This window comes from Scyliorhinus torazame, chromosome 17 (genome assembly GCF_047496885.1).
Source record: "Scyliorhinus torazame isolate Kashiwa2021f chromosome 17, sScyTor2.1, whole genome shotgun sequence".
NCBI classification, from domain to species: domain Eukaryota; kingdom Metazoa; phylum Chordata; class Chondrichthyes; order Carcharhiniformes; family Scyliorhinidae; genus Scyliorhinus; species Scyliorhinus torazame.
Genome location: NC_092723.1, coordinates 90327893 through 90352991, shown reverse-complemented (window position 1 = coordinate 90352991; position 25099 = coordinate 90327893). Strand labels below are relative to the sequence as shown.

The 25099-nt window shown below is 48.5% G+C and overlaps 1 protein-coding gene across 11 annotated transcripts in view; it reads right to left on the bottom strand.

Moving 5' to 3' along the window:
• Nucleotides 1-25099, bottom strand: part of LOC140393996 (voltage-dependent L-type calcium channel subunit alpha-1S-like) — an 804045-nt gene that overhangs the window by 716948 nt on the left and 61998 nt on the right. For 10 of the 11 annotated variants that reach the window (XM_072480735.1, XM_072480727.1, XM_072480737.1 and 7 more), the window contains exons 5-6: nt 10737-10900; nt 9724-9808 (exon numbers count right to left, since the gene is read on the bottom strand). In XM_072480735.1, coding sequence (XP_072336836.1) covers nt 9724-9808; nt 10737-10900 — 249 coding nt within the window. The remainder of the gene's footprint in view (nt 1-9723; nt 9809-10736; nt 10901-25099) is intronic. The other variant, XM_072480728.1, reaches the window with a different exon arrangement.

Here is a 25099-nt window from a genome sequence, read left to right as displayed (position 1 = left end):
AGCTGCCGAAACGTGCGACTCAGCTGGTCATCGCCGCACCCGGAAGTTCCCGTGCACCCCAACTTTAACCGCCAGGCCCAGAATCTCGTCCTCATTATCAGAGGCCTTCTGCTGCACCTCCTTGATCGCCGTCCCCTGCATCTTCTGGATCTCCACCAACCTTTCAATTGACGCTTTCATAGGGGCCAGTACCTCTGCCTTTAAATCCGCAAAGCAGTTTCTTAAAAACTCCTGCTGCTCCCGTGACCACTGGGCCCACGCTGCCTGATCCCTGCCAGCTGCCATCTTGCCTTTTCACGCCCATTCTCCTACTCCTCTCATCTCCAAGGCCACTTTTTTGACCGCCCCACTCCTGGTCCACTCCATACAGCGCTGGGGGACCCTCACTTTTTCCTTCCCACGCCAGGAATCATCGTCGAAGTGCCGCTGGAGCTCCTTAAAAGTGCCCAAAAGTCCGTTATCAGCGGGAGCTGCCGTCTGTGCGACCTACCTAGGCATAGCCGTAACCGGAAGTTCGACCCGCTCCCTTCTTCAACAGTGGTGTTACATTAGCCACTCTCCAGTCTTCTGGGATTCTCCCTGCCTCCAATGATTGCTGAAAGATCACCACCATAGAACATAGAACATGGAACGATACAGCGCAGTACAGGCCCTTCGGACCACGATGTTGCACCGACATGGGAAGTCAAAAAACAAAAGCCATCTAACCTACACTGTGGCATTATCATCCATTCTTATCCAATAAACTTTTAAATGCCCTCAATGTTGGCGAGTTCACTACTGTTGCAGGTAGGGCATTCCACGGCCTCACCATTCTTTGCGTAAAGAACCTACCTCTGACCTCTGTCCTATATCTATTACCCCTCAGTTTAAGGCTATGTCCCCTCGTGCTAGCCATTTCCATCCGCGGGAGAAGGCTCTCACTGTCCACCCTATCTAATCCCCTGATCATTTTGTGTGCCTCTATTAAGTCTCCTCTTAACCTTCTTCTCTCTAACGAAAACAACCTCAAGTCCATCAGCCTTTCCTCATAAAATTTTCCCTCCATACCAGGCAACATCCTGGTAAATCAACTCTGCACCCGCTCCAAACCTTCCACGTCCTTCCTGTAATGAGGTGACCAGAACTGTACGCAATACTCCAAATGCGGCCATACCAGAGTTTTGTACAGCTGCAACATGACCTCATGACTCCGGAACTCAATCCCTCTACCAATAAAGGCCAACACTCCATAGGCCTTCTTCACAACCCTATCAACCTGGGTGGCAACTTTCAGGGATCTATGTACATGGACACCAAGATCCCTCTGCTCATCCACACTTCCAAGAACTTTACCATTAGCCAAATATTCCGCATTCCTGTTATTCCTTCCAAAGTGAATCACCTCACACTTCTCTACATTAAACTCCATTTGCCACCTCTCAGCCCAGCTCTGCAGCTTATCTATTTCCCTCTGCAACCTGCAACATCCTTCTGCACTGTCGACAACACCACCGACTTTAGTGTCGTCTGCAAATTTACTCACCCACCCTTCTGCGCCCTCCTCTAGGTCATTTATAAAAATGACAAACAGCAACGGCCCCAGAACAGATCCTTGTGGTACGCCACTTGTAACTGAACTCCATTCTGAACATTTCCCATCAACCACCACCCTCTGTCTTCTTTCAGCTAGCCAATTTCTGATCCACATCTCTAAATCACCCTCAATCCCCAGCCTCCGTATTTTCTGCAATACTCTACCGTGGGGAACCTTATCAAACGCTTTACTGAAATCCATATACACCACATCAACTGCTCTACCCTCGTCTACCTGTTCAGTCACTTTCTCAAAGAACTCGATAAGGTTTGTGAGGCATGACTTACCCTTCACAAAGCCATGCTGACTATCCCTAATCATATTATTCCTATCTAGATGATTATAAATCTTGTCTCTTATAATCCCCTCCAAGACTTTACCCACAACAGACGTGAGGCTCACCGGTCTAGATGTTGCCGGGGTTGTCTCTACTCCCCTTCTTGCACAAAGGAACCACATTTGCTATCCTCCAGTCCTCTGGCACTATTCCTGTAGCCAATGATGACATAAAAATCAAAGCCAAAGGCTCAGCAATCCCAGAGAATCCTAGGATAAATCCCATCAGGCACAGGGGACTTATCTATTTTCAGCCTGTCCAGAATTGCCAACACCTCTTCACTACGTACCTCAATGCTAACTATTCTAATAGCCTGGGTCTCAGCATTCTCCTCCACAACATTCTCTTTTTCCTGAGTGAATACTGACGAAAAATATTCATTTAGTATCTCGCCTATCTCTTTAGACTCCACACACAACTTCCCATCCCTGTCCTTGACTGGCCCTACTCTTTCCCTAGTCATTCTTTTATTCCTGACATACCTATAGAAAGCTTTTGGGTTTTCCTTGATTCTACCTGCCAAATACTTCTCATGTCCCCTCCTTGCTCGTCTTAGCTCTCTCTTTAGATCCTTCCTCGCTACCTTGTAACTATCAAGCGCCCCAACTGAAACTTCACACCTCATCTTCACATAGGTCTCCTTCTTCCTCTTAACAAGGGATTCCACTTCTTTGGTAAACCACGGTTCCCTCGCTCTACGCCTTCCTCCCTGCCTGACCGGTACGTACTTATCAAGAACACGCAGTAGCTGTTCCTTGAACAAGCTCCCCATATCCAGCGTGCCCAACACTTGCAGCCTACTTCTCCAACCTATCCTCCCCCAAGTCATGTCTAATGGCATCATAATTGCCCTTCCCCCAGCTATAACTCTTGCCCTGCGGGGTATACTTCCCTTTCCATCACGAACGTAAACGTCACCGAATTGTGGTCACTGTCCCCAAAGTGCTCACCTACCTCCAAATCGAACACCTGGCCTGGTTCATTACCCAAAACCAAATCCAATGTGGCCTCTCCTCTTGTTGGCCTGTCAACATATTGTGTCAGGAAACCCTCCTGCACACATTGTACAAAAAACGACCCATCTAATGTACTCGAACTATATCTTTTCCAGTCAATATTTGGAAAGTTAAAGTCTCCCATAATAACTACCCTGTTACTTTCGCTCTTATCCAGAATCATCTTCGCCATCCTTTCCTCTACATCCCTAGAACTATTTGGAGGCCTATACAAAACTCCCAACAGGGTGACCTCTCCTTTCCTGTTTCTAACCTCAGCCCATACTACCTCGGAAGAAGAGTCCCCATCTAGCATCCTCTCCGCCACCGTAATACTGTTTTTGGCTAGCAGCGCCACACCTCCCCCTTTTTTGCCTCCTTCTCTGAGCTTACTAAAACACCTAAACCCCGGAACCTGCAACAACCATTCCTGTCCCTGCTCTATCCATGTCTCCGAAATGGCCACAACATCGAAGTCCCAGGTACCAACCCATGCTGCCAGTTCCCCTACCTTATTTCGTATACTCCTGGCATTGAAGTTGACACACTTCAAACCACCTACCTGAACACTGGCCCCCTCCTGCGAAGTCAAATCTGTGCCCCTGACCTCTATACTTTCAATCTCACGTACCCTAAAACTACAATCCAGGTTCCCATGCCCCTGCTGCATTAGTTTAAACCCCCCCAAAGAGCACTAGCAAATCTCCCCCCCAGGATATTTGTGCCCCTCAGGTTCAGATCTGGACCATCCTGTCTGTAGAGGTCCCACCTTCCCCAGAAAGAGTCCCAGTTATCCAGAAATCTGAATCCCTCCCACCTGCACCATCCCTGTAGCCACGTGTTTAATTGCTCTCTCTCCCTATTCCTCATCTTATTATCACGTGGCACGGGCAACAACCCAGGGATAACAACTCTGTTTGTTCTCGTTCTGAGCTTCCATCCTAGCTCCCTGAAAGCCTGCCTGACATCCTTGTCCCCTTTCCTACCTATGTCGTTAGTGCCAATGTGGACCACAACTTGGGGCTACTCCCCCTCCCCCTTAAGGACCCGGAAAACACGATCCGAGACATCACGTACCCTTGCACCTGGGAGGCAACATACCAAACATGAGTCTCTCTCGCTCCCACAAAATCTCCTATCTGTGCCCCTGACTATCGAGTCCCCAATTACTAATGCTCTCCCCCCTTCCCTTCTGAGCAACAGGGACAGACTCCGTGCCAGAGGCCCGTACCCCATGGCTTACACCTGGTAAGTCCCCCCCCCCCCCCACAAGTATCCAAAGCGGTATACTTGTTACTCAGGGGAACGACCACAGGGGATCCCTGCACTGACTGCTTCTTCCCAGTCAGTGTCAGTTAGAGGGGTGCAGTGCTCTGACTGTGAGATGTGGCAGGTCCGGGAGGCTTCCAGCGTCCCGGATGGCTTCATCTGCAGAAAGTGCACCCAACTGGAGCTCCTCACAGACCGCATGGTTCGGTTGGAGCAGCAATTGGATGCACTCAGGAGCATGCAGGTGGCGGAAAGCATCATAGATCGCAGTTATATAAATGTGGTCACACCCAAGGTGCAGGCAGAGAAATGGGTGACCACCAGAAAGGGCAGGCAGTCAGTGCAGGAATCCCCTGTGGTTGTCCCCCTCTCGAACAGGTATAGCCCTTTGGATACTGTCGGGGGGGATAGCCTATCAGGGGAAAACAGCAGCAGCCAGAGCAGTGGCACCACGGCTGGCTCTGATGTTCAGAAGGGAGGGTCAAAGCGCAGAAGAGCAATAGTAATAGGGGACTCTATAGTCAGGGGCACAGATAGGCACTTCTGTGGATGTGAAAGAGAGTCCAGGATGGTATGTTGCCTCCCTGGTGCCAGGGTCCAGGATGTCGCCGAACGGGTAGAGGGCATCCTGAAGGGGGAGGGCAAACAGGCAGAGGTCGTTGTACATATTGGTACTAACGACATAGGCAGGAAGGGGCATGAGGTCCTGCAGCAGGAGTTCAGGGAGCTAGGCAGAAAGTGAAAAGACAGGACCTCAAGGGTTGTAATCTCGGGATTACTCCCTGTGCCACGTGCCAGTGAGGCTAGAAATAGGAAGATAGAGCAGCTAAACACGTGGCTAAACAGCTGGTGTAGGAGGGAGGGTTTCCGTTATCTGGACCACTGGGAGTTCTTCCGGGGCAGGTTTCATAGATTATCATAGAATTTACAGTGCAGAAGGAGGCCATTCAGCCCATCGAGTCTGCACTGGCTCTTGGAAAAAGCACCCTACCCAAGGTCAACACTGCCACCCTATCCCCATAACCCAGTAACCCCACCCAACACTAAGGGCAATTTTGGACACTAAGGGCAATTTATCATGGCCAATCCACCTAACTGCACATCTTTTGGACTGTGGGAGGAAACCGGAGCACCCGAAGGAAACCCACGCACACACGGGGAGGATGTGCAGACTCCGCACAGACAGTGACCCAAGCCAGAATCGAACCTGGGACCCTGGAGCTGTGAAGCAATTGTGCTATCCACAAGGCTACCATGCTGCCCCACGGTGTGACCTATATAAGAAGGACGGGTTGCATCTAAACTGGAGAGGCATAAATATCCTGGCCGCGAGGTTTGCTAGTGTCACACGGGAGGGTTTAAACTAGTATGGCAGGGGGTTGGGCACGGGAGCAATAGGTCAGAAGGTGAGAGCATTGAGGGAGAACTAGGGAATAGGGACAGTGGGGCTCTGAGGCAGAGCAGACAGGGAGAAGTTGCTGAACACAGCGGGTCTGGTGGCCTGAAGTGCATATGTTTTAATGCAAGAAGTATTACGGGTAAAGCAGATGAACTTAGAGCTTGGATTAGTACTTGGAACTATGATGTTGTTGCCATTACAGAGACCTGGTTGAGGGAAGGGCAGGATTGGCAGCTAAACGTTCCAGGATTTAGATGTTTCAGGCGGGATAGAGGGGGATGTAAAAGGGGTGGGGCGGTTGCGCTACTGGTTAGGGAGAATACCACAGCTGTACTGCGGGAGGACACCTCAGAGGGCAGTGAGGCTATATGGGTAGAGATCAGGAATAAGAAGGGTACAGTCACAATGTTGGGGGTTTACTACAGGCCTCCCAACAGCCAGCGGGAGATAGAGGAGCAGATAGGTAGACAGATTTTGGAAAAGAGTAAAAACAACAGGGTTGTGGTGATGATGGGAGACTTCAACTTCCCCAGTATTGACTGGGACTCACTTAGTGCCAGGGGCTTAGACGGGGCGGAGTTTGTAAGGAGCATCCAGGAGGGCTTCTTAAAACAATATGTAGACAGTCCAACTAGGGAAGGGGTGGTACTGGACCTGGAATTGGGGAATGAACCCGGCCAGGTGGTAGATGTTTCAGTAGGGGAGCATTTCGGTGACCACAATTCAGTAAGTTTTAAAGTGCTGGTGGACAAGGATAAGAGTGGTCCTAGGATGAATGTGCTAAATTGGGGGAAGGCTAATTATAACAATATTAGGCGGGAACTGAAGAACCTAGATTGGGGGCGGATGTTTGAGGGCAAATCAACATCTGACATGTCGGAGGCTTTCAAGTGTCAGTTGAAAGGAATTCAGGACCGGCATGTTCCTGTGAGGAAGAAGGATAAATACGGCAATTTTCGGGAACCTTGGATAACGAGAGATATTGTAGGCCTCGTCAAAAAGAAAAAGGAGGCATTTGTCAGGGCTAAAAGGCTGGGAACAGACAAAGCCTGTGTGGAATATAAGGAAAGTCGGAAGGAACTTAAGCAAGGAGTCAGGAGGGCTAGAAGGGGTCACGAAACGTCATTGGCAAATAGGGTTAAGGAAAATCCCAAGGCTTTTTACACGTACATAAAAAGCAAGAGGGTAGCCAGGGAAAGGGTTGGCCCACGGAAGGATAGGCAAGGGAACCTATGTGTGGAGCCAGAGGAAATGGGCGAGGTACTAAATGAATACTTTGCATCAGTATTCACCAAAGAGAAGAAATTGGTAGATGTTGAGTCTGGAGAAGGGTGTGTAGATAGCCTGGGTCACATTGAGATCCAAAAAGACGAGGTGTTGGGTGTCTTGAAAAATATTAAGGTAAATAAGTCCCCAGGGCCTGATGGGATCTACCCCAGAATACTGAAGGAGGCTGGAGAGGAAATTGCTGAGGCCTTGACAGAAATCTTTGGATCCTCACTGTCTTCAGGTGATGTCCCGGAGGACTGGAGAATAGCCAATGTTGTTCCTTTGTTTAAGAAGGGTAGCAAGGATAATCCCGGGAACTACAGGCCGGTAAGCCTTACTTCAGTGGTAGGGAAATTACTGGAGAGAATTCTTTGAGACAGGATCTACTCCCATTTGGAAGCAAATGGACGTATTAGTGAGAGGCAGCATGGTTTTGTGAAGGGGAGGTCGTGTCTCACTAACTTGATAGAGTTTTTTGAGGAGGTCACTAAGATGATTGATGCAGGTAGGGCAGTGGATATTGTCTATATGGACTTCAGTAAGGCCTTTGACAAGGTCCCTCATGGTAGACTAGTACAAAAGGTGAAGTCACACGGGACCAGGGGTGAGCTGGCAAGGTGGATACAGAACTGGCTACGTCATAGAAGGCAGAGAGTAGCAATGGAAGGATGCTTTTCTAATTGGAGGGCTATGACCAGTGGTGTTCCACAGGGATCAGTGCTGGGACCTTTGCTGTTTGTAGTATATATAAATGATTTGGAGGAAAATATAACTGGTCTGATTAGTAAGTTTGCAGACGACACAAAGGTTGGTGGAATTGCGGATAGCGATGAGGACTGTCAGAGGATACAGCAGGATTTAGATTGTTTGGAGACTTGGGCGGAGAGATGGCAGATGGAGTTTAATCCGGACAAATGTGAGGTAATGCATTTTGGAAGGTCTAATGCAGGTAGGGAATATATAGTGAATGATAGAACCCTCAAGAGTATTGAAAGTCAAAGAGATCTAGGAGTGCAGGTCCGCAGGTCACTGAAAGGGGCAACACAGGTGGAGAAGGTAGTCAAGAAGGCATACGGCATACTTGCCTTCATTGGCCGGGGCACTGAGTATAAGAACTGGCAAGTCATGTTGCAGCTGTATAGAATCTTAGTTAGGCCACACTTGGAGTATAGTGTTCAATTCTGGTCGCCACACTACCAGAAGGATGTGGAGTGCAGAAGAGATTTACCAGAATGGATAGTCAGAGGCTTTTCCCCGGGGTAGAGGGGTCAATTACTAGGGGGCATAGGTTTAAGGTGAGAGGGGCAAGGTTTAGAGTAGATGTACGAGGCAAGTTTTTTACGCAGAGGGTAGTGGGTGCCTGGAGCTCGCTACCGGGGGACGTGGTGGTAGCAGGGACGATAGTGACATTTAAGGGACATCTTGACAAATACATGAATAGGATGGGAATAGAGGGATACGGACCCAGGAAGTGTAGAAGATTGTAGTTTAGTCGGGCAGCATGGTCGGCACGGGTTTGGAGGGCCGAAGGGCCTGTTCCTGTGCTGTACATTTCTTTGTTCTTTGTTCTATGTTGTGCGTGGAAAATTTTTTATGCAGAGGGTGGTTGGTGCCTGGAACGCTTTGCCAGCGGAGGTGGTAGAGGCGGGCACGAAAGCATTATTTAAGATGCATCTCGGGAAGGAAGGAGGAAGGGGGTCATTTCCTGGAGGAAGCACAGGCCTTTCCAATATGGGGAGCAAAAAGGGTAACAAGCAGACCCACCCCCTCTCGAAGGCCTGAAGACCAAGGGGGGAGGAGGACTTCCCCCCCACCCCACCATCAACGGGAAGAAAGCTCCAGACAAACGAGGGGGGAGTCCCAAACACACCAGGATACAGAAGGGGGTAATGAGAAATGACTCCTACCGCTAAGCGAGACTGGTCTGAAAATCGAACATTGTTGTACAAATGTAAATACTGTGCAGCTTTAAAGCCTCAGTCATGGCTATGGTGACAAGGAGGGTCCTGAGGTTGTCCGCTCAAACCGATGTAATTGTACGATATTTTATGTGTGAAACCCAGTTTTTTTCTCTTCTTTTCTTGTTTACTCTGTGACTGTTATTTGAAATATCGATAAAAATTATTTAAAAAATGAATAGAACAGAATAGAATGGAATCCCAACAGTGGAGAAGGAGGTCATTCTGCTCATCGAGTCTGCACCGATCCTCGAAAAGAGCACCCTACCCCATCCCCGCAACCCACCTAACCTGCACATCTAAGCGGGCAGCGCGGTAGCACAGTGGTTAGCACAGTTGCTTCACAGCTCTAGGGTCCCAGGTTCAATTCCCAGCTTGGGTGACTGTCTGTGCGGAGTCTGCACGTTCTCCCCGTGTTTGCGTGGGTTACCTCCGGGTGCTCCGGTTTCCTTCCAAAGTCAAAAGATGGCCAGGTTAGGTGGACTGGCCATGCTAAATTGCCCTTAGTGTCCAAAAAGGTTAAGTGGGGTTACTGGGTGGGATAGGGTGGAGGCGTGGGCTTAAATGGGGTCCTCTTTCCAAGAGCCGGTGCAGATACGATGGGCCGAATGGCCTCCTTCTGCACTGTAAATTTTGTGATTCTATAATCTTTGGACACCAAGGGGCAATTTAGCATGGGCAATCCACCTAACCTGCACACCTTTGGAATTTAATTTCCCAACTTGTTATGGTGGGATTTGAACTTATGACCTCCAGGTTCCAAGTCCAATTCTATGAACTCTACATTTCTAAGACCACAAGGTCACAAGACAATTAAATTCATTTCATCATCGGCCTTCCCTACCTCCCTGAGCTCCACAAGGCCAATATGACCAGTTGACGCTGGCCTTTCACACAGTAATTGGTCAATGCTGACTTACTTGATGCGTGACAGCAAGCTCATTCCCTCCATCTCAAGCAGTTCCTGAGAGGCCATTGAGCCACTTTCATCGGATGCTAATATCCCTGCAGAGCGGGAGACACAATCACAATATTCACACATTTAAAAGTGCCAGTCTTACTTCTCAGATGGCTATACACGTTCCTCACAAAGAAAGTCTTTGCATTTATACAGTGGCTTTCACAATTTCAGGACCTCCCAAAGCCAATGAAGTACTTCTGAAGTGAAGTCACTGTTGTAATGATGGAAACATTGCACAGTAAGATCTCACAAATAACAATCTGATAGTGAGCAGGTAATCTGAATTGGTGATGTTGATCAAGGAGTAAATATTGACCGGACATCAAGAAGAACTTCTCTGCTCTTCTTTGAAAATTACCATAGGATCATTGCACCCAACATGGGATTGTCGCTTTGGTTTAACATTTCATCCAAACGACAGCACCAACAGTGCAGCTTGCCCTCCGTACTGCACTAGGATTTCTGCTCACTCTCTGAAGTGGGACCTAGATCCGTGAGCTTTCACTCAGACATGAGAGTGCTCTTTGAAGAAGTGGAGAAAGGGTAAAGAATTATAAGTTGATGATTTTGTTTGGTGTAACTGGAGGTTCTCAGACTTTGTCACAAACCTTTAGACACTGTGTGTAATGAAGGGTGAGCTGCACTACAAACACAACAATAAGATTTCTGACAAGTAACCCAACTTTAATAATGATAATAATAATCTTTTATTGTCACAAGTATTGAGTTACTGTGAAAAGCCCCGAGTCGCCACATTCTGGCGCCTGTTCGGGTAAGCTGGTAGGGGAATTGATCCCTCGCTGCTGGCCTTGTTCTGCATTACAAACCAGCTGTCTAGCCTCCTGAGCTAAACCAGCCCTGACCTTCAGGGATAGATCACAGCTGTGGAGTACCAAATCTCCAGAATAGCATGCAGGATTCGGTTGGAAACGTCTCAGACTAGACAACTGCCTGTGGCCCCCAAGAACTCACTCAGCTTCTCACCATCTCCACGGTTGATGTGATCCAGGTCAATATCCTCAGCGTGTGTGATCCAGTTAAGGTAACCCTTCAGATCCTCATCCAGCAGCTGCTTCTCCCTGAACTTCTGGAAATCTCCCCGCGACTTGGCCTTCTCTCTCTCTCTGGAGAACTCCCTGGGTTACACACAAAAGGTCATAGGTCATTCCTCCAGAAGGGACAGGTGTTCCTTTCTGCACAACTCCCAATTAGCTTTGACTCAGTCTGAAAGTCATTGGTTTGAGTCGCACTCCAGAGGATTAGTCCATTAATTAGGCTGACATCCCCAGTGTATGATGTGGAGATGCCGGCGTTGGACTGGGGTGAGCACAGTAAGAAGTATTACAACACCAGGTTAAAGTCCAACAGGTTTGTTTCAAATCACTAGCTTTTGAAGCACTGCTCCTTCCTCAGGTGAAGTACAGTGTATTCCCAGTGTAGTACAGTCCCCCCCACCCCCTACACCCCGTGTGAACCGAGAAGGAAAACAAAACAAAGTACCGCACCCACCAGCCCCCAGCTTCAGGCACCACCCCCACCATTTCACGGGAAAAACCGTGCTCCCTGCCTGGGCCGACCCCACCTCCTGCGACGCAGCTTCTCTCAACTGCGACCTCGCCCAAAGCCCCGAGAGCCCCGGCAAAGGGGCCACAAAAACACAAGAAAACGCGGGGAAAACCCCAACAAAACACCGCCCCATTCCCCCCCCCCCCCACCACCAACAATCCCCACAACATACTGCAGTCCATTAACTCGAGTCCAACTTCTCATTCTTGATGAAAGTCCACGCCTCGTCCGGCGTGTCGAAATAGTGGTGTCGGTCCTGATACGTAACCCACAGCCTCGCCGGCTGCAACAGCCCGAACTTCACCCCCTTTCCGTGGAGAACCGCCTTGGCCCGGTTAAATCCCACACGCTTCTTGGCCAGCTCTGCACTCCAGTCCTGATAGACTGTCAGATATTTTGTGTTTTGAAACTTTTGACTGAAGGGCCAGTTTCATAAAAATAGCGAGTGTACTTTATAAGCAATTGTACGAAGAGTATCAGTTATTCCTTTTAGGTTTCACCATTTCATGGTATTTCCCTTCACTTCACAAACACCGATAATGAACTGAAATTGCCCCTTGACTGTCTGTCCTGCCAACTCGATATGGTGATGTAATAGAACTGAGATATGACGACTTCCGATTGCGGCTATGCCTAGGTAGGTCACACAGTCGGCATCTCCCGGCAAGGGGACTGGAGAAGGGGGCAGTGTCAGCGGTGTACGGAGCTATTCTGGAAGAGGATAAGGCACCACTGGAAGGGATCAAAGCAAAGTGGGAGGAAGAGCTGGGAGAGGTTATAGAGGAGGGGGTCTGGTGTGAGGTGCTCCGGAGAGTGAATGCCTCCACCTCATGTGCGACGTTGGGGCTGATACAGCTGAAGGTGGTATATAGAGCGCATCTCACGGGGGCAAGGATGAGCTGATTTTTTGAAGGAGTAGAGGATGTGTGTGAGCATTGCGGGGGGGGCCCGCGAATCACGTCCATATGTTTTGGTCCTGTCCAAAGCTAGGGGAGTACTGGAAGGAGGTGTTTAGGGTAATTTCCAAGGTGGTGCGTGTGAAACTGGACCCGGGTCCCCAGGAGGCCATATTCGGGGTGTCGGACCAGCCAGGGTTGGAAACGGGAGCGGAGGCAGATATCATAGCCTTCGCCTCGTTGATCGCCCGAAGGCGGATCCTGCTGGGATGGAGAGCAGCCTCTCCACCCAGTGCCCTGGCGTGGCGGGGGGACCTGTTGGAATACTTGACCCTTGAGAGGGTTAAGTTCGAACTGAGGGGAAGCTCGGAGGGGTTCTACAAGTCATGGGCACTATTTATTATGCACTTTCAAGAACTGGATAACATCGAACATTAGTTGTGGGGGTGGGTGGGGGTTGGGGTGTGGGGGGAAGGGGGCTGGGTAGATTAAGGGTGACTATGGGTAATCCCTGATTCCTTTTTGTCATTTGTTTATGTAAACGTGTGGGCTGAGGTTTGGGGGTTGGTGGGCGGATGGGATCGTTGTTATTATGGGGATTGACATATCTTGCTGATTATTGTTTATTGTTGATGGGTGTAAATGTGGGAGAAAATGTGAAAAAGGAGAATAAAATTTAAAATAAAAAAAAAGTGAGATACCTTTGATTCTGAGCAAACCATCGATGAAGAAAGCACACATGAAACTGGCAATGGAACAGGGTAAGGCAACAGTTTTTGGAAAGACGGTGGACTTACAATTTACACAGTCGGGACACTATTGTATTCCATTACTGACAAATAATATTTCAAGTACAGTTGTTAAGGATGTGTCAATGGCAGTTGAAAATGGGACTTTAGCTGATAAAAAGCTTGTTGTATTAAAACTGCAGAGGCAATTTGTGCATCCGTCTCCTCGGAGGCTGAAGTATTTATGAAAGGGTGCAGGGGTAAGGGATGAAGACTATGCTAAAGTGATTAGAACAGGTTAGTGATCGCTGTGAAGTTTGTAGGAAGTACAGAAGGACACCAGCACGACCAATAGTAACCTTACCTTTGGCCAGGGATTTTAACGACATTGTGACCATGGACCTTAAGATCTGGGACAAAGCCAATAATCTATTTATTTTGCATTTTGTAGATTTAGCAACCAGATTTAGTCAATCAACGATTGTACGAAGTAAAGAACAGAGAGTAATTCTGGATCAAATCGTGGGAAAATGGATAGGGACAGGAATGGGCCCACCGGCAAAATTCCTTACGGACAATGGGGGAGAATTTGCTAATGATGAGTTTAGGGATATGTGTGAAAACGTGAATATCACAGTTATGAATACGGCTGCGGAAAGCCCATTTAGTAACTGTGTGTGTGAAAGAAACTATGCGGTAATAGATATGTTCCGGAAAATTTTGTCAGATAGACCAAACTGCAAGCTAAATTCAGCTTTAGCATGGGCGGTACATGCAAAGAATTCATTGCAGATGGTTGGGGGCTTTAGACCCTATCAATTAGTGTTTTGTAGAAATCCTAAAATTCTGTCCATTTTGAATGACCAGCCTCCAGCTTGGGAAGGGACTACAATTGGTTCTGCCTTTGCTGAGCATTTAAATGCATTACATAGCGGTAGAAAAACCTTTTTAGAAGCAGAAGTCTCTGAAAGAATTCGCAGAGCTTTAAGACATAATGTACGGCCATCAAATACCGTTTTTCAGCAAGGAGACATAGTATACTATAAGAGGGACAATTGTAATGAATGGAAAGGCCCAGGGAAGATCAAAGGCATAGATGGCAAAACAATTATTTAGCAACATGGAAATCAAACTGTCAGGGTACATTCATCAAGGATAATGGGTACAGATTACAAATTTTCTAATTTAGACAGAGCAGAGAGACATGATGGGCTTTAGATTAATTTCACAGGTCGGCGCAACATCGAGGGCCGAAGGGCCTGTACTGCGCTGTAATGTTCTATGACGAGGAACCAGGGTCATCTGGTATGCACGTGTTACAGAACTATGAGGACCAGTTAACTGATAAGAGTTTCTGTAGAGGATTAGAACACTTCTGATGAATTAGAACAGGCCATTTTTCCGAAAGGACAACTGCCAAAAGTTGGTACAAAAGTGACATACTTGCCTGAAGGGTCCAGTCAATGGAAGGATGCAACTGTTATTCGTAGTGATGTGGAGATGCCGGCATTGGACTTGGGTGAGCACAGTAAGAAGTCTTACAACACCAGGTTAAAGTCCAACAGGTTTGTTTCAGATCACTAGCTTTCGGAGCACTGCTCCTTCCTCAGGTGAATGAGGAGGTATGTTCCAGAAACATATATATATAGACAAAGTCAAAGATGCAAGGATCTGTTCTGGGGCCGTTGCTGTTTGTCATTTTTATCAATGACCTAGAGGAAGGCGCAGAAGGGTGGGTGAGTAAATTGGGCAGAGGAGATTTACCAGGATGTTGCCTGGTATGGAGGGAAAATCTTATGAGGAAAGGCTGATGGACTTGAGGTTGTTTTCGTTGGAGAGAAGAAGGTTAAGAGGAGACTTAATAGAGGCATACAAAATGATCAGGGGGTTGGATAGGGTGGACAATGAGAGCCTTCTCCCGCGGATGGAAATGGCTGGCATGAGGGGACATAACTTTAAACTGAGGGGTAATAGATATAGGACAGAGATCAGAGGTAGGTTCTTTACGCAAAGAGTAGTGAGGCCGTGGAATGCCCTACCTGCTACAGTAGTGAACTCGCCAACATTGAGGGCATTTAAAAGTTTATTGGATAAACATATGGATGATAATGGCATAGTGTAGGTTAGTTGGCTTTTGTTTTGGTGCAACATCGTGGGCCGAAGGGCCTGTACTGCGCTGTATTGTTCTATGTTCTATGCAAGACAATGCTTTGAATGCGAGCATTTGCAGGTAATTAAGTCTTTACAGATCCCGAGATAGGGGTAACCCCAGGTTAAAGAGGTGCAAATTGTCTCAAGCCAGGACAGTTGGTAGGATTTCGCAAGCCCAGGCCAGATGATGGGGGATGAATGTAATGCGACTGGAAAGTATAAACATTGGTTGAATGTACAACCTTTAGGGGAGGGAGTCAAGACAATGGATTGGGAACACGAAGTTCAAAAATGGAGGGCACAGAAATGCAGTGCTTGTTCAGATAGTACATCGGATAGTGAACAGGTCCGCAGGAAAAAGTCGAGAACTATTGAAAGGACATCCCAAAGCAGAAGGGAAAGATCAAGCAGTAGCAGTACAGTACGAGATACCAGGCGGGAGAGGGGACATAGTTTATCAAGGTCTTGGAACATGAGTAAGACTACGAATACTAATAGGAGTAGAAGCCCACATGCACGTGAGATTTTAGTGGCTTCCAATAAATTAGATGAAAAGGTTATCAAAGATGCTTCCTCAACCTTCCCTTAATCTCCCTGAAAAAAGACTTTGGCAGGAAAATCGGTAGGCATTGAAAAATAAACAGGAATCGCGGCAACACATTCATTTTAACTGCCTGTACCCGACCTGCCAGTGACAGAGGAAGGCCGTCCCACCTTGCCAGATCGGCTTTCACTCTCCCCACCAAACTAGTGATGTTGTACCTGCGAAGCCTCCCCCACTCACGGGCAACCTGCACCCCCAGATACCTAAAATGAGTCCCTGCTCCACGGAATGGCAGCCCCCCCACCCCTGCCCCCACCCCCGGCCGAGACACCACAAAGTACTCACTCTTGTCCAGATTCAACTTGTACCCCTCGAAAGACCCAAATACCCGCAGTAGCTCCAATATTCCTCCTATCGACACACTCGGCACCGACACATACAGCAGCAAGTCGTCAGCATATAAGGACACCCTAGGCTCTATCCCCCCCCCACCCCGCACTATTCCTTTCCATGCTCCCGAACTTCTCAATGCGATGGCCAACGGCTCAATCGCAAGTGCAAACAGCAGGGGGGACATAGGACATCCCTGTCTCGTCCCACGGTGGAGAGAGAAATATTTCGAACTGATATTATTTGTGCGGACACTCGCCTTCGGTTCCTTATATAATAGCTTTACCCAGTTCACAAACCTTGGTCCAATCCCAAACCGCTCCAGCACTGCCATCAGGTACCCCCATTCTACCCGGTCAAACGCCTTCTCGGCGTCCAATGCCACAACTACCTCTGTTTCCTTTCTTTCCGCCGGTGCCATAACAACGTTCAAAACCCTCCTAATGTCCGAAATCTGCTGCCTCCCTTTCACGAACCCCGTCTGATCCTCCCCTATTACCTTCGGAAGGCACTCCTCCAGCCTACCCGCCAGTACCTTCGCCAACACTTTTACGTTCACATTCAGAAGTGAAATGGGCCGATACGACCCACACTCCGTCGGATCCTTATCTTTTTTTAGTAACAGGCAAATCGATGCCTGCCCCAAGGTTTGCGGCAACACCCCCTTCCCTATCGCCTCCTCAAACATCTCCACCATCAGGGGTGCCAACCGATCCTTACATTTTTTATAATATTCCACCGGAAACCCATCCGGCCCTGTCACCTTCCCCAACTGCATCCTCCCAATCGCATCCTTTATCTCCTGCTCCACTATTGCTCCTTCTAATGTAGCCCTGTCCCCCTCCCCTAGCCTCGGGTACTCCAACCCATCGAGAAATTGCTGCATCTCACGGTCTCCTCCGAGTGGCTCTGACTTGTACAACCTCTCATAAAACTCCTCAAAAACCTTGTTAATCAGCACTGGGGCCACCACCAACTTCCCTGCTGTATCTTTCACCTGAAGAATTTCCCTTGCCGCTGCCTCCCTCCGGAGCTGACCTGCTATCTCCATGTTCATAAACTGCACCCCTTGCTCGTCTCAGTTGGCGCACCGCCTTCCTGGTGGACAGTCGGTCGAAGCTCGCCTGTAGTTCCTTCCTCTTTTCCAGCTTCGCCGGGTCCCCATCCTCTGCATACCTCCTATCTACCTCCAACATCTCATCTATTACCCTCTGCCGCTCCAACCTCTCCTCCTTATCCACCCTAGCCTTAAACAAAATTACCTCACCTCTCACCACCGCCTTTAGAGCCTCCCAGACGACTGCCTTCGACACCTCACCCGTACAATTTAATTACCTTGTCGATTTTCTCACAGAATACTTGGTTCCCCAAAAGCCCCACATCCAGCTGCCCCCTTCTCTAGCACCATATCCACCCAATGTGGAGCGTGATCTGACACTGCAATTGCAGAGTATTCCGACCCCTTGACTCCAACCAGCAAAGCCTTCCCCACCACAAAAAAGTCGATCCGCGAGTATACCTTATGGACCGCTGAGAAAAACGAATACTACCGTTCCCTTGGGTGCAGGAATCTCCAAGGGTCCACCCCTCCCATTTCCACCATTAGCCCAGCCAGCGCCTTCGCCCCCCCTGATGGGACCAGTGAGCGCGGCCGTGATCTGTCCAACCTTGGCTCCTGCACCAGGTTCCAGTCCCCCCCCACAATCAGCTCATGTGTGCCTAAGTTGGGAATAGCCCCAACCACCTTCCTCGCGAATCCCACATCGTCCCAATTGGGACCGTATACACTTAACAGTGCCACTAATCTCCCTTCCAATGCCCCTGCCACAATCACATATCTACCCCCCTGATCTGCCACCACCTTCTCCATCTGGAAGCGTACCCTTTTGCTGACCAGCACCGCTACCTCTCGAGCCCTTCCATCAAATCCAGAGTGAAACACTTGGCTAACCCAGCCCTTTTTAAGTCTCACCTGGTCCTTCACCCTCAAGTGAGTCTCCTGCAGCATTGCTACATCGGCTTTCAAACTTTTAAGATGTGCAAGCACCCCTGACCTCTTGACCGGACCTCCTAGCCCTCTCACGTTCCACGTGATTATCCATACTGGGGATCTCTCACCCCCCCCACCTTTCTTATCCACCATCACCATACCACCGGGCCCTACCCCATAAGCCTGACCCGCCCTTGTCCATTGCTAACATCGAACCCCTTCTAGAGCCCCCCCTACAAAAACATCCCCCAACATCCCTCCCTCCACCCTCCTTGCTCGCCTCGTAGGCCCATTGAAGCCTGCTATCCAGGCTCCAATGTCCGCAGTCCTCCTTTCACCTCACCCCCGTTCACTAACTGACTCTAGTTAGCTAGCGCGGGTGGCTCCCCCCCGCCAATACCTCTCGCCCTCTTCCGCCCAGTCCCAGAGAAAGAAACACCAAAACAAACCCAACAATCCAACCCCTACAATTCACTAACATAACATTTAACCGTCGCAACACAGATCGCCATTAACTTGACCTCTGTAACAATGCAAAGAGAAGTAAATTTCAAATTTCAATACAAATCAGTAAAAAGAATGTTGTAATATTTGTACATTTGTACATTTTCCAGCCGCTCAAACACAGTCCACAGTCTTTCTTCCAGTTCCGCTCTTCACGTCTGTCCCAAGCCTTCTGCCCTTACGAACGCCTCAGCCACCTCCGCTGTCTCAAAATAAAAGTCTTTGGCTTTATATGTTACTCTCAACTTAGCCGGGTACACCACGCCAAATCGCACCCCCTTCTTGTACAAAGCCGCCTTCACACGCCGCTCGTCTTTTTGCCAACTCCACCGTCCAGTCCTGGTAGATCCGAACCGCAGTACCATCCCACAGCACCTCACACTTCTGCTTCGCCCAGCTTAATACTTTCTCCTTCATGCAAAACTTATGGAAGCAGATAATTACTGCCCTTGGCGGCTCGTTCACTTTGGGCTTCGGCCTTAATGACCGATGAGCTCGGTCTAGCTCGTACAGGGTGGGGTTCTCACCCTCCCCCATCAGCTCCGCCAACTTCTTAGCGAAGTATTGCGTTGGCCTTGGGCCCTCTGTCCCTTCGGGCAAGCCCACAATTCTCAAATTGTGCCACCTTGAGCGGTTTTCCAAGTCTTCCAGCTTTGCTCGGAGCCCTCTGTTAACCTCCACCACCCTCCGCAGCTCGTCCCCCATCGAGGTGACCTGGTCTCTGTGTCGTGTCACGGCCTCCTCCACCTCCTTCATCTTCTCGCCCTGCTCTCTTACCTCGGCCAATGCCTTTGCCACCTCCACCCTGATTGGGCCGATTGCCTCCTCCAACAATGACCTCACCACAACCACCATCTCTTTCCTCAGGATCTCCATGTGCCTCACCAAACGTTTTTCCAGCTCCACCACCATCACCTTGGTCATCTTCTCCACCGTAAGTAGTGCGGTCCCGCCTTGCAGTTCGGCTTCCGCCATCCTATCAACACTTTTGCTTTTGTTGTCTTCTCCTTCGGCGGCGAACCCGCGTTTCCTTGTTTCTTTGACGCTGCTTTTTGCATCTTTTAGCGGCTTATTGTTTTTTATCTTCTTTCCTTTCTCCTTTCTCCCCCTTCACCCTCCTGCCCTTCATCAATCTGACATTCTTCTTTTTTGAGAAAAAAAAACTTTTACCAAACTTCCATAAATCTTCTTTCTTTCTCCTCTACATTCACCTGGAACCAGGCTTCAACCTTCTTCTTCCTAGGTGGGAGCCATCCGACGTGGAGCACCCTCCCTACATGGCGCTCGGGCCTGCCGCCACGGCCTCTTCGTAGCTCCGCCCCCGCTGCTCCGACTTGCCGGGCCCGGCGCCTCAGCCTTCGCCGCCCGACACGCGCGCGGGGTTCTTCGCCGGCTTTTAAACCGGCCCCGCTGGCTGCTCGTGGTGGCACCAAAGGCCGACGATAGTCAGGGAGTGCGTGGGGTCTCGGGGATTTCCCCGAAATCGCCGCGAATCGCGGCCACCGGCAGGAGCTCTTTTTTTTGCGGCCGCCCTGCTCGCCCACCCCACCGGAAGTCGCAAAGGTATCTCACTTGATACAACATCCGTGCTAATGATATGATTCACTTCGGAAATATTGCAAGGGATTACCACTCTTTTCAGCGACTTCAGAGTATTATCATCCCCAAACCTGAAACTTGTGGAACTTTCAAATTCCTTAACCTTGTTACGATTTTCATCATTCAAGGAGTCCAGGTAACATTTTAACCAGTCAATTCCACACACAGTAGATGTGCAGCCACTGTCCAATACAGCACAATTGAAGGATTCTGCAACCAATACCCTCATTACCGGCGTAAAACTGCTTGTTAATAGGAAAATGGCTTCTTTCTGGTCACTATCGTTTTCCTCTTCTGACTCTTCCGTGTCATGTGTCGCTTCAAACACTCTATTATAACGTATTGGACAGTTGAAAGCATAATGGTATTGAGAGTCACATCGAAAACATCGATTTATCATACCCCGGGCATTTCTGGGGTTCATTATCCTATTGTAGGTTCTAACTGGGTTTCTATCTTCATAATTTCCGGGTCCCGATCTCCTTCTATAGTCTATGACGGGCAGCACGGTAGCACAAGTGGCTAGCACTGTGGCTTCACAGTGCCAGGGTTCCAGGTTCGATTCCCCGCTGGGTCACTGTCTGTGCGGAGTCTGCACGTTCTCCCCGTGTCTGCGTGGGTTTCCTCCAGGTGCTCCGGTGTCCTCCCACAGTCCAAAGACGTGCAGGTTAGGTGGATTGGCCATGCTAAATTGCCCTTAGTGTCCAAAAAGGTGAGGAGTTATTGGGTTACGGGGATAGGGTGGAAGTGAGGGTTTAAGTGGGTCTTGCAGTCTCGATGGGTCGAATGGCCTCCCTCTGCACTGTTTGCTCTGTGTTCTAGGAACCTGTTTGTAGCCGTACGATTTTGCCATCCTGTTAGTAGTGTATCTTCCATATTCTGCTTTATTGCAGACTGACCTATTTGCGTCATCAGAGCCATCGGAATCGAATGTTTCCCCAGAAACTTTTTAAAAGCTTCTGACATCTGATCAAATAAGATATCCTTATCCGCAAACTGAACTCCTGTCAAAACCAGGAGCCTATCCATGTTGCTCACTCTAGCACAGTCAAGTAATGAAAAGGCCAACAGACTATGGAAATTCCAGGTTGTGTTTCTGCAACCTTTTACATAGTCTGCCAAATTCCATTATATAATCTTCAACGGAGAAATCCTCTATTTTCCAGAACCTATCAAAATCCGACCATGCTTCATATGCACTTAACAAGTCATCCTTTTTATAAATCTTATCCATATAACGTAATAGAGTCTCCAGACCTTCTTCTGAGTCTAACTCTTCCAATTCCAGCTCAGAAAACACTTTGCTTCAGATTTTACTGTCATAAGATACAATGCCATACCTTATTTTCTCTTTCCCAAGGCAGTTTCCTTAGTCCACATAACTACTGCACTTCTCCATTGGTCGTACAATCTCCTTTCAGACAATAAGGGGGAGTAGTCATATCCGGCCATCTTTATCCTAGGTTCAACCATATATCTTTTTTTTCTTCTCACGCACTCCTTGGTTTGGTCTGAAAAAGTTGTATCTTTCAACCTTTCACATTTACACAGCAACCAACCTCTGCTACCATTTGTTAGACGTTTAGCTGCAGTTGTATAAAGAGTCAAAGGTCTGCTCCTTTTACAAACACCTTTATTTCACTTCAACAGACTCTGCACAAAACTCTATCATCACATCACCTGACACAAAGGCCACCAGAAGCCTCTTTACATATCCGTGTCAATTATTGGATACTTAACATAAATGAGACAACTAATTGGAATGTCTCTTAACCCATTACTTAACAAGGAGTGAGTCCAGGTTAGGGACTTTGCGCGAAAGGTTTGGAGAGGGTTCCCTAAGTTGAAGGGATACACCCTGCTGGAACGACTGCTGGTTCCGGATGTGGAAGGGGAGCGAAGAATTGTGGATACATACAAGTGGCTGCGAGGGCAGGGAGGTGAGCAGGTGGTGAAGATCAAGGACAAATGGGAAGCGGAGTTGGGAGGGGAGATCAATTGGGGAGTATGGAGTGAAGCACTGCGAAGGGTAAACGAGACCTCGTCTTGTGCAAGGATGAACCTGATAAAGTTTAAGGTGGTGCACAAGGTGCATATGACTTGGGTGAGAATGAGTGGGTTCTTTCAGGAGGTAACAGGTAAGTGTGAGATGTGTGGCCGGGGGCCAGCGAATCACACGCACATGTTTTGTAGTTGAGAAAAATTAGGAAGATTCTGGACGCGAGTGTTCGCAGTCTTAGCCAGGGTAGTGGAGGAGGAGGTGGAGCCGGACCCTTTGGTCGCGATATTTGGGGTTTCAGAGAAGCCGGAGCTCATGGAGGCCGATGTCATGGCCTTCGCCTCTCTAATTGCACGGCGGCGAATTTTGCTGGAGTGGCGGTCGGCATCGCCACCAGGGGTAGCGGCTTGGTTGGGTGACCTGTACGACTTACTGCGGTTGGAGAAGATAAAGTATGAGTTAAGGGGCCCAGCAGGGGACTTTGAGAAAAGATGGGGGATGTTTGTGACCGTGTTTGAGGAGCTGTTCGTCGCAGGGGGGTGGGATGGGTGGTGTGTGTGTGTGTGTGTGTGTGTGGCAGGGGGGGTGCGGGAGGGTGAAAAAGGGGAACAATCTGCACAGCCTGTATAGTTGATTGTTGAGAAGTATGTTTCCCGGGGTGTTTATTGGCTGTAACCTGCTTTGATACATGTTTGTAATAAATTGCATTTTTAAAAAAACCTTTGTCGATTGTTGTAAAAACCCATCTGGTCCACTAATGTTCTTTAGGGAAGGAGATCTGCTGTTCTTACCTGGTAATGATGGTAGGAACATAAGAACTAGGAGCAGAAGTAGGCCATCTGGTCCTTCGAGCCTGCTCCGCCATTCAATGCTGATCATAGCTGATCTTTCGTGGACTCAGCTTCACTATCCTGCCTGAGCACCATAACCCTTTATTCCTTCATTCTTCAAAAAACTATCTATCTTTATCTTGAAAACATTTAATGAAGGAGCCTCACCTGCTTCACTGGGCAGGGAATTCCACAGATTCACAACCCTTTGGGTGAAGCAGTTCTCCTAAGCGCAGTTCTAAGTTTACTTCCCTGTAATCAGTCCACGGAGGCAGAAGTCCAGTCACCAGAATTCCTGTTATTTACAAAACCCAACAGCTGAACAACCACGACCATTCAGTCTGCTGTCTACACCGGGAGTGCAGAGGATCTAACACTCCCTGTTATATACACAGAAAGGGGTTCCCTGATTGGGCCACTAATCAGGGAACTTGTATTCTAATTGGCCAATCTCAAAGACCTGCCCTAAGTCATTACATTCCCCTTATTTTGAGGCTATGCCCCCTAGTTCTGCTTTCACCCGCCACTGGAAACAACCTCCCCGCATCTGTCCCATCCATTCCCTTCATAATTTTATATGCTTCTCTAAGATCCCCCCGCATCCTTCTAAATTCCAACGAGTACAGTCCCAGTCTACTCAACCTCTCCTCGTAATCCAACCTCCTCAACTCTGGGATTAACCTAGTGAATCACCTCTGCACACCCTACAGCGCCAGTACGCCCTTTCTCAGGTAAGGAGACCAAAACTGAACACAATTGTTGTAACCTGCCTACTTACCATTGGCTGGGGACTAATGACAATCCCACAATCCTGTGGGAGTATGAGCTTCCCCAATGAGGGGGGGGCGGAGAAACCATTAGTAAACGCCTAGTATAAATAAAGCTGGCCAGTTTAGGAACCAGCAGGAAGGAGTGTGCAGCAAGGGAAGTTGCTGCTGCTGTTATATATATATGTTATTGTAAATAAATGTTATTACTTTGTATCCTTACAACTCGTGCTGGATTCTTCGTGGCCCTCACAAAAACAATACTCCAGGTGTGGCCTCACAAACACCTTATACAGTTGCAGCATAACCTCCCTAATCTTAAATTCCATTCCTCTCGCAATGAAAGACAAAACTCCATTCGCCTTCTTAATCACCTGTTGCACCTGTAAACCAACTTTTTGCGACTCATGCACTAGGGCACCCAGGTCCCTCTGCACAGCAGCATGTTTTAATATTTATTCATTAAAATAATAATCCCTTTTGCTGTTATTCCTACCAAAATGGATAACCACACATTTGTCAACATTGTATTCCATCTGCCAGACCCTAGCCCATTCACTTAGCCTATCCTAATCCATCAGCAGACTTCCAGTATCCTCTGCACTTTTTGCTTTACCACTCATCTTAGTGTCGTCTGCAAACTTGGACACTTTGCACTTGGTCCCCAATGTCAAATCATCTATGTAAATTGTGAACAATTGAAGGCCCAACACTGATCCCTGAGGGACACCACCAGCTACTGATTGCCAACCAGAGAAACACCCATTAATCCCCACTCTTTGCTTCCAATCAATTAACGCCATGCCTCATTATCTTATGCTGCAACCTTTTGTGTGGTACCTTGTCAAAAGCTGTCTGGAAATCCAGATATGCCACATCCAATGGCTCCCCGTTATCTACCGCACTGGTAATGTGCTGGTAAGCATGGTGTTGGACTGTGTGAGATCTTATAGGATGAGGGAATTGAGGGGAGTGAGATTAGACGGTGTGGGAGATGAAAAGATGCAGGGAACGATTAAAGAGTGTGTGGAGTGAGGGCAGCACGGTGGCACAGTGGTTAGCACTGCTGCCTCATGCCGCTGAGGACGCGGGTTCGATCCCAGCCCCGGCTCACTGTCCATGTGGAGTTTGCACATTCTCCCCGTGTCTGCGTGGGTCTCACCCTACAACGCAAAAAGATGCGCAGGGTAGGTGGATTGGTCATGCTAAATTGCCCCTTGATTGGAAAAAAAATTGGGTACACTAAATTTATATAAAAAAAGAGTGTGGGGAGTAAGGAAAGGAGAAGGGTTAGATAGGGTGATATATTAAAGGGTGTGGGGAGGGGTTGACATTGTAACTCTTGCTTTTCCTGATGTATATTAATGATCT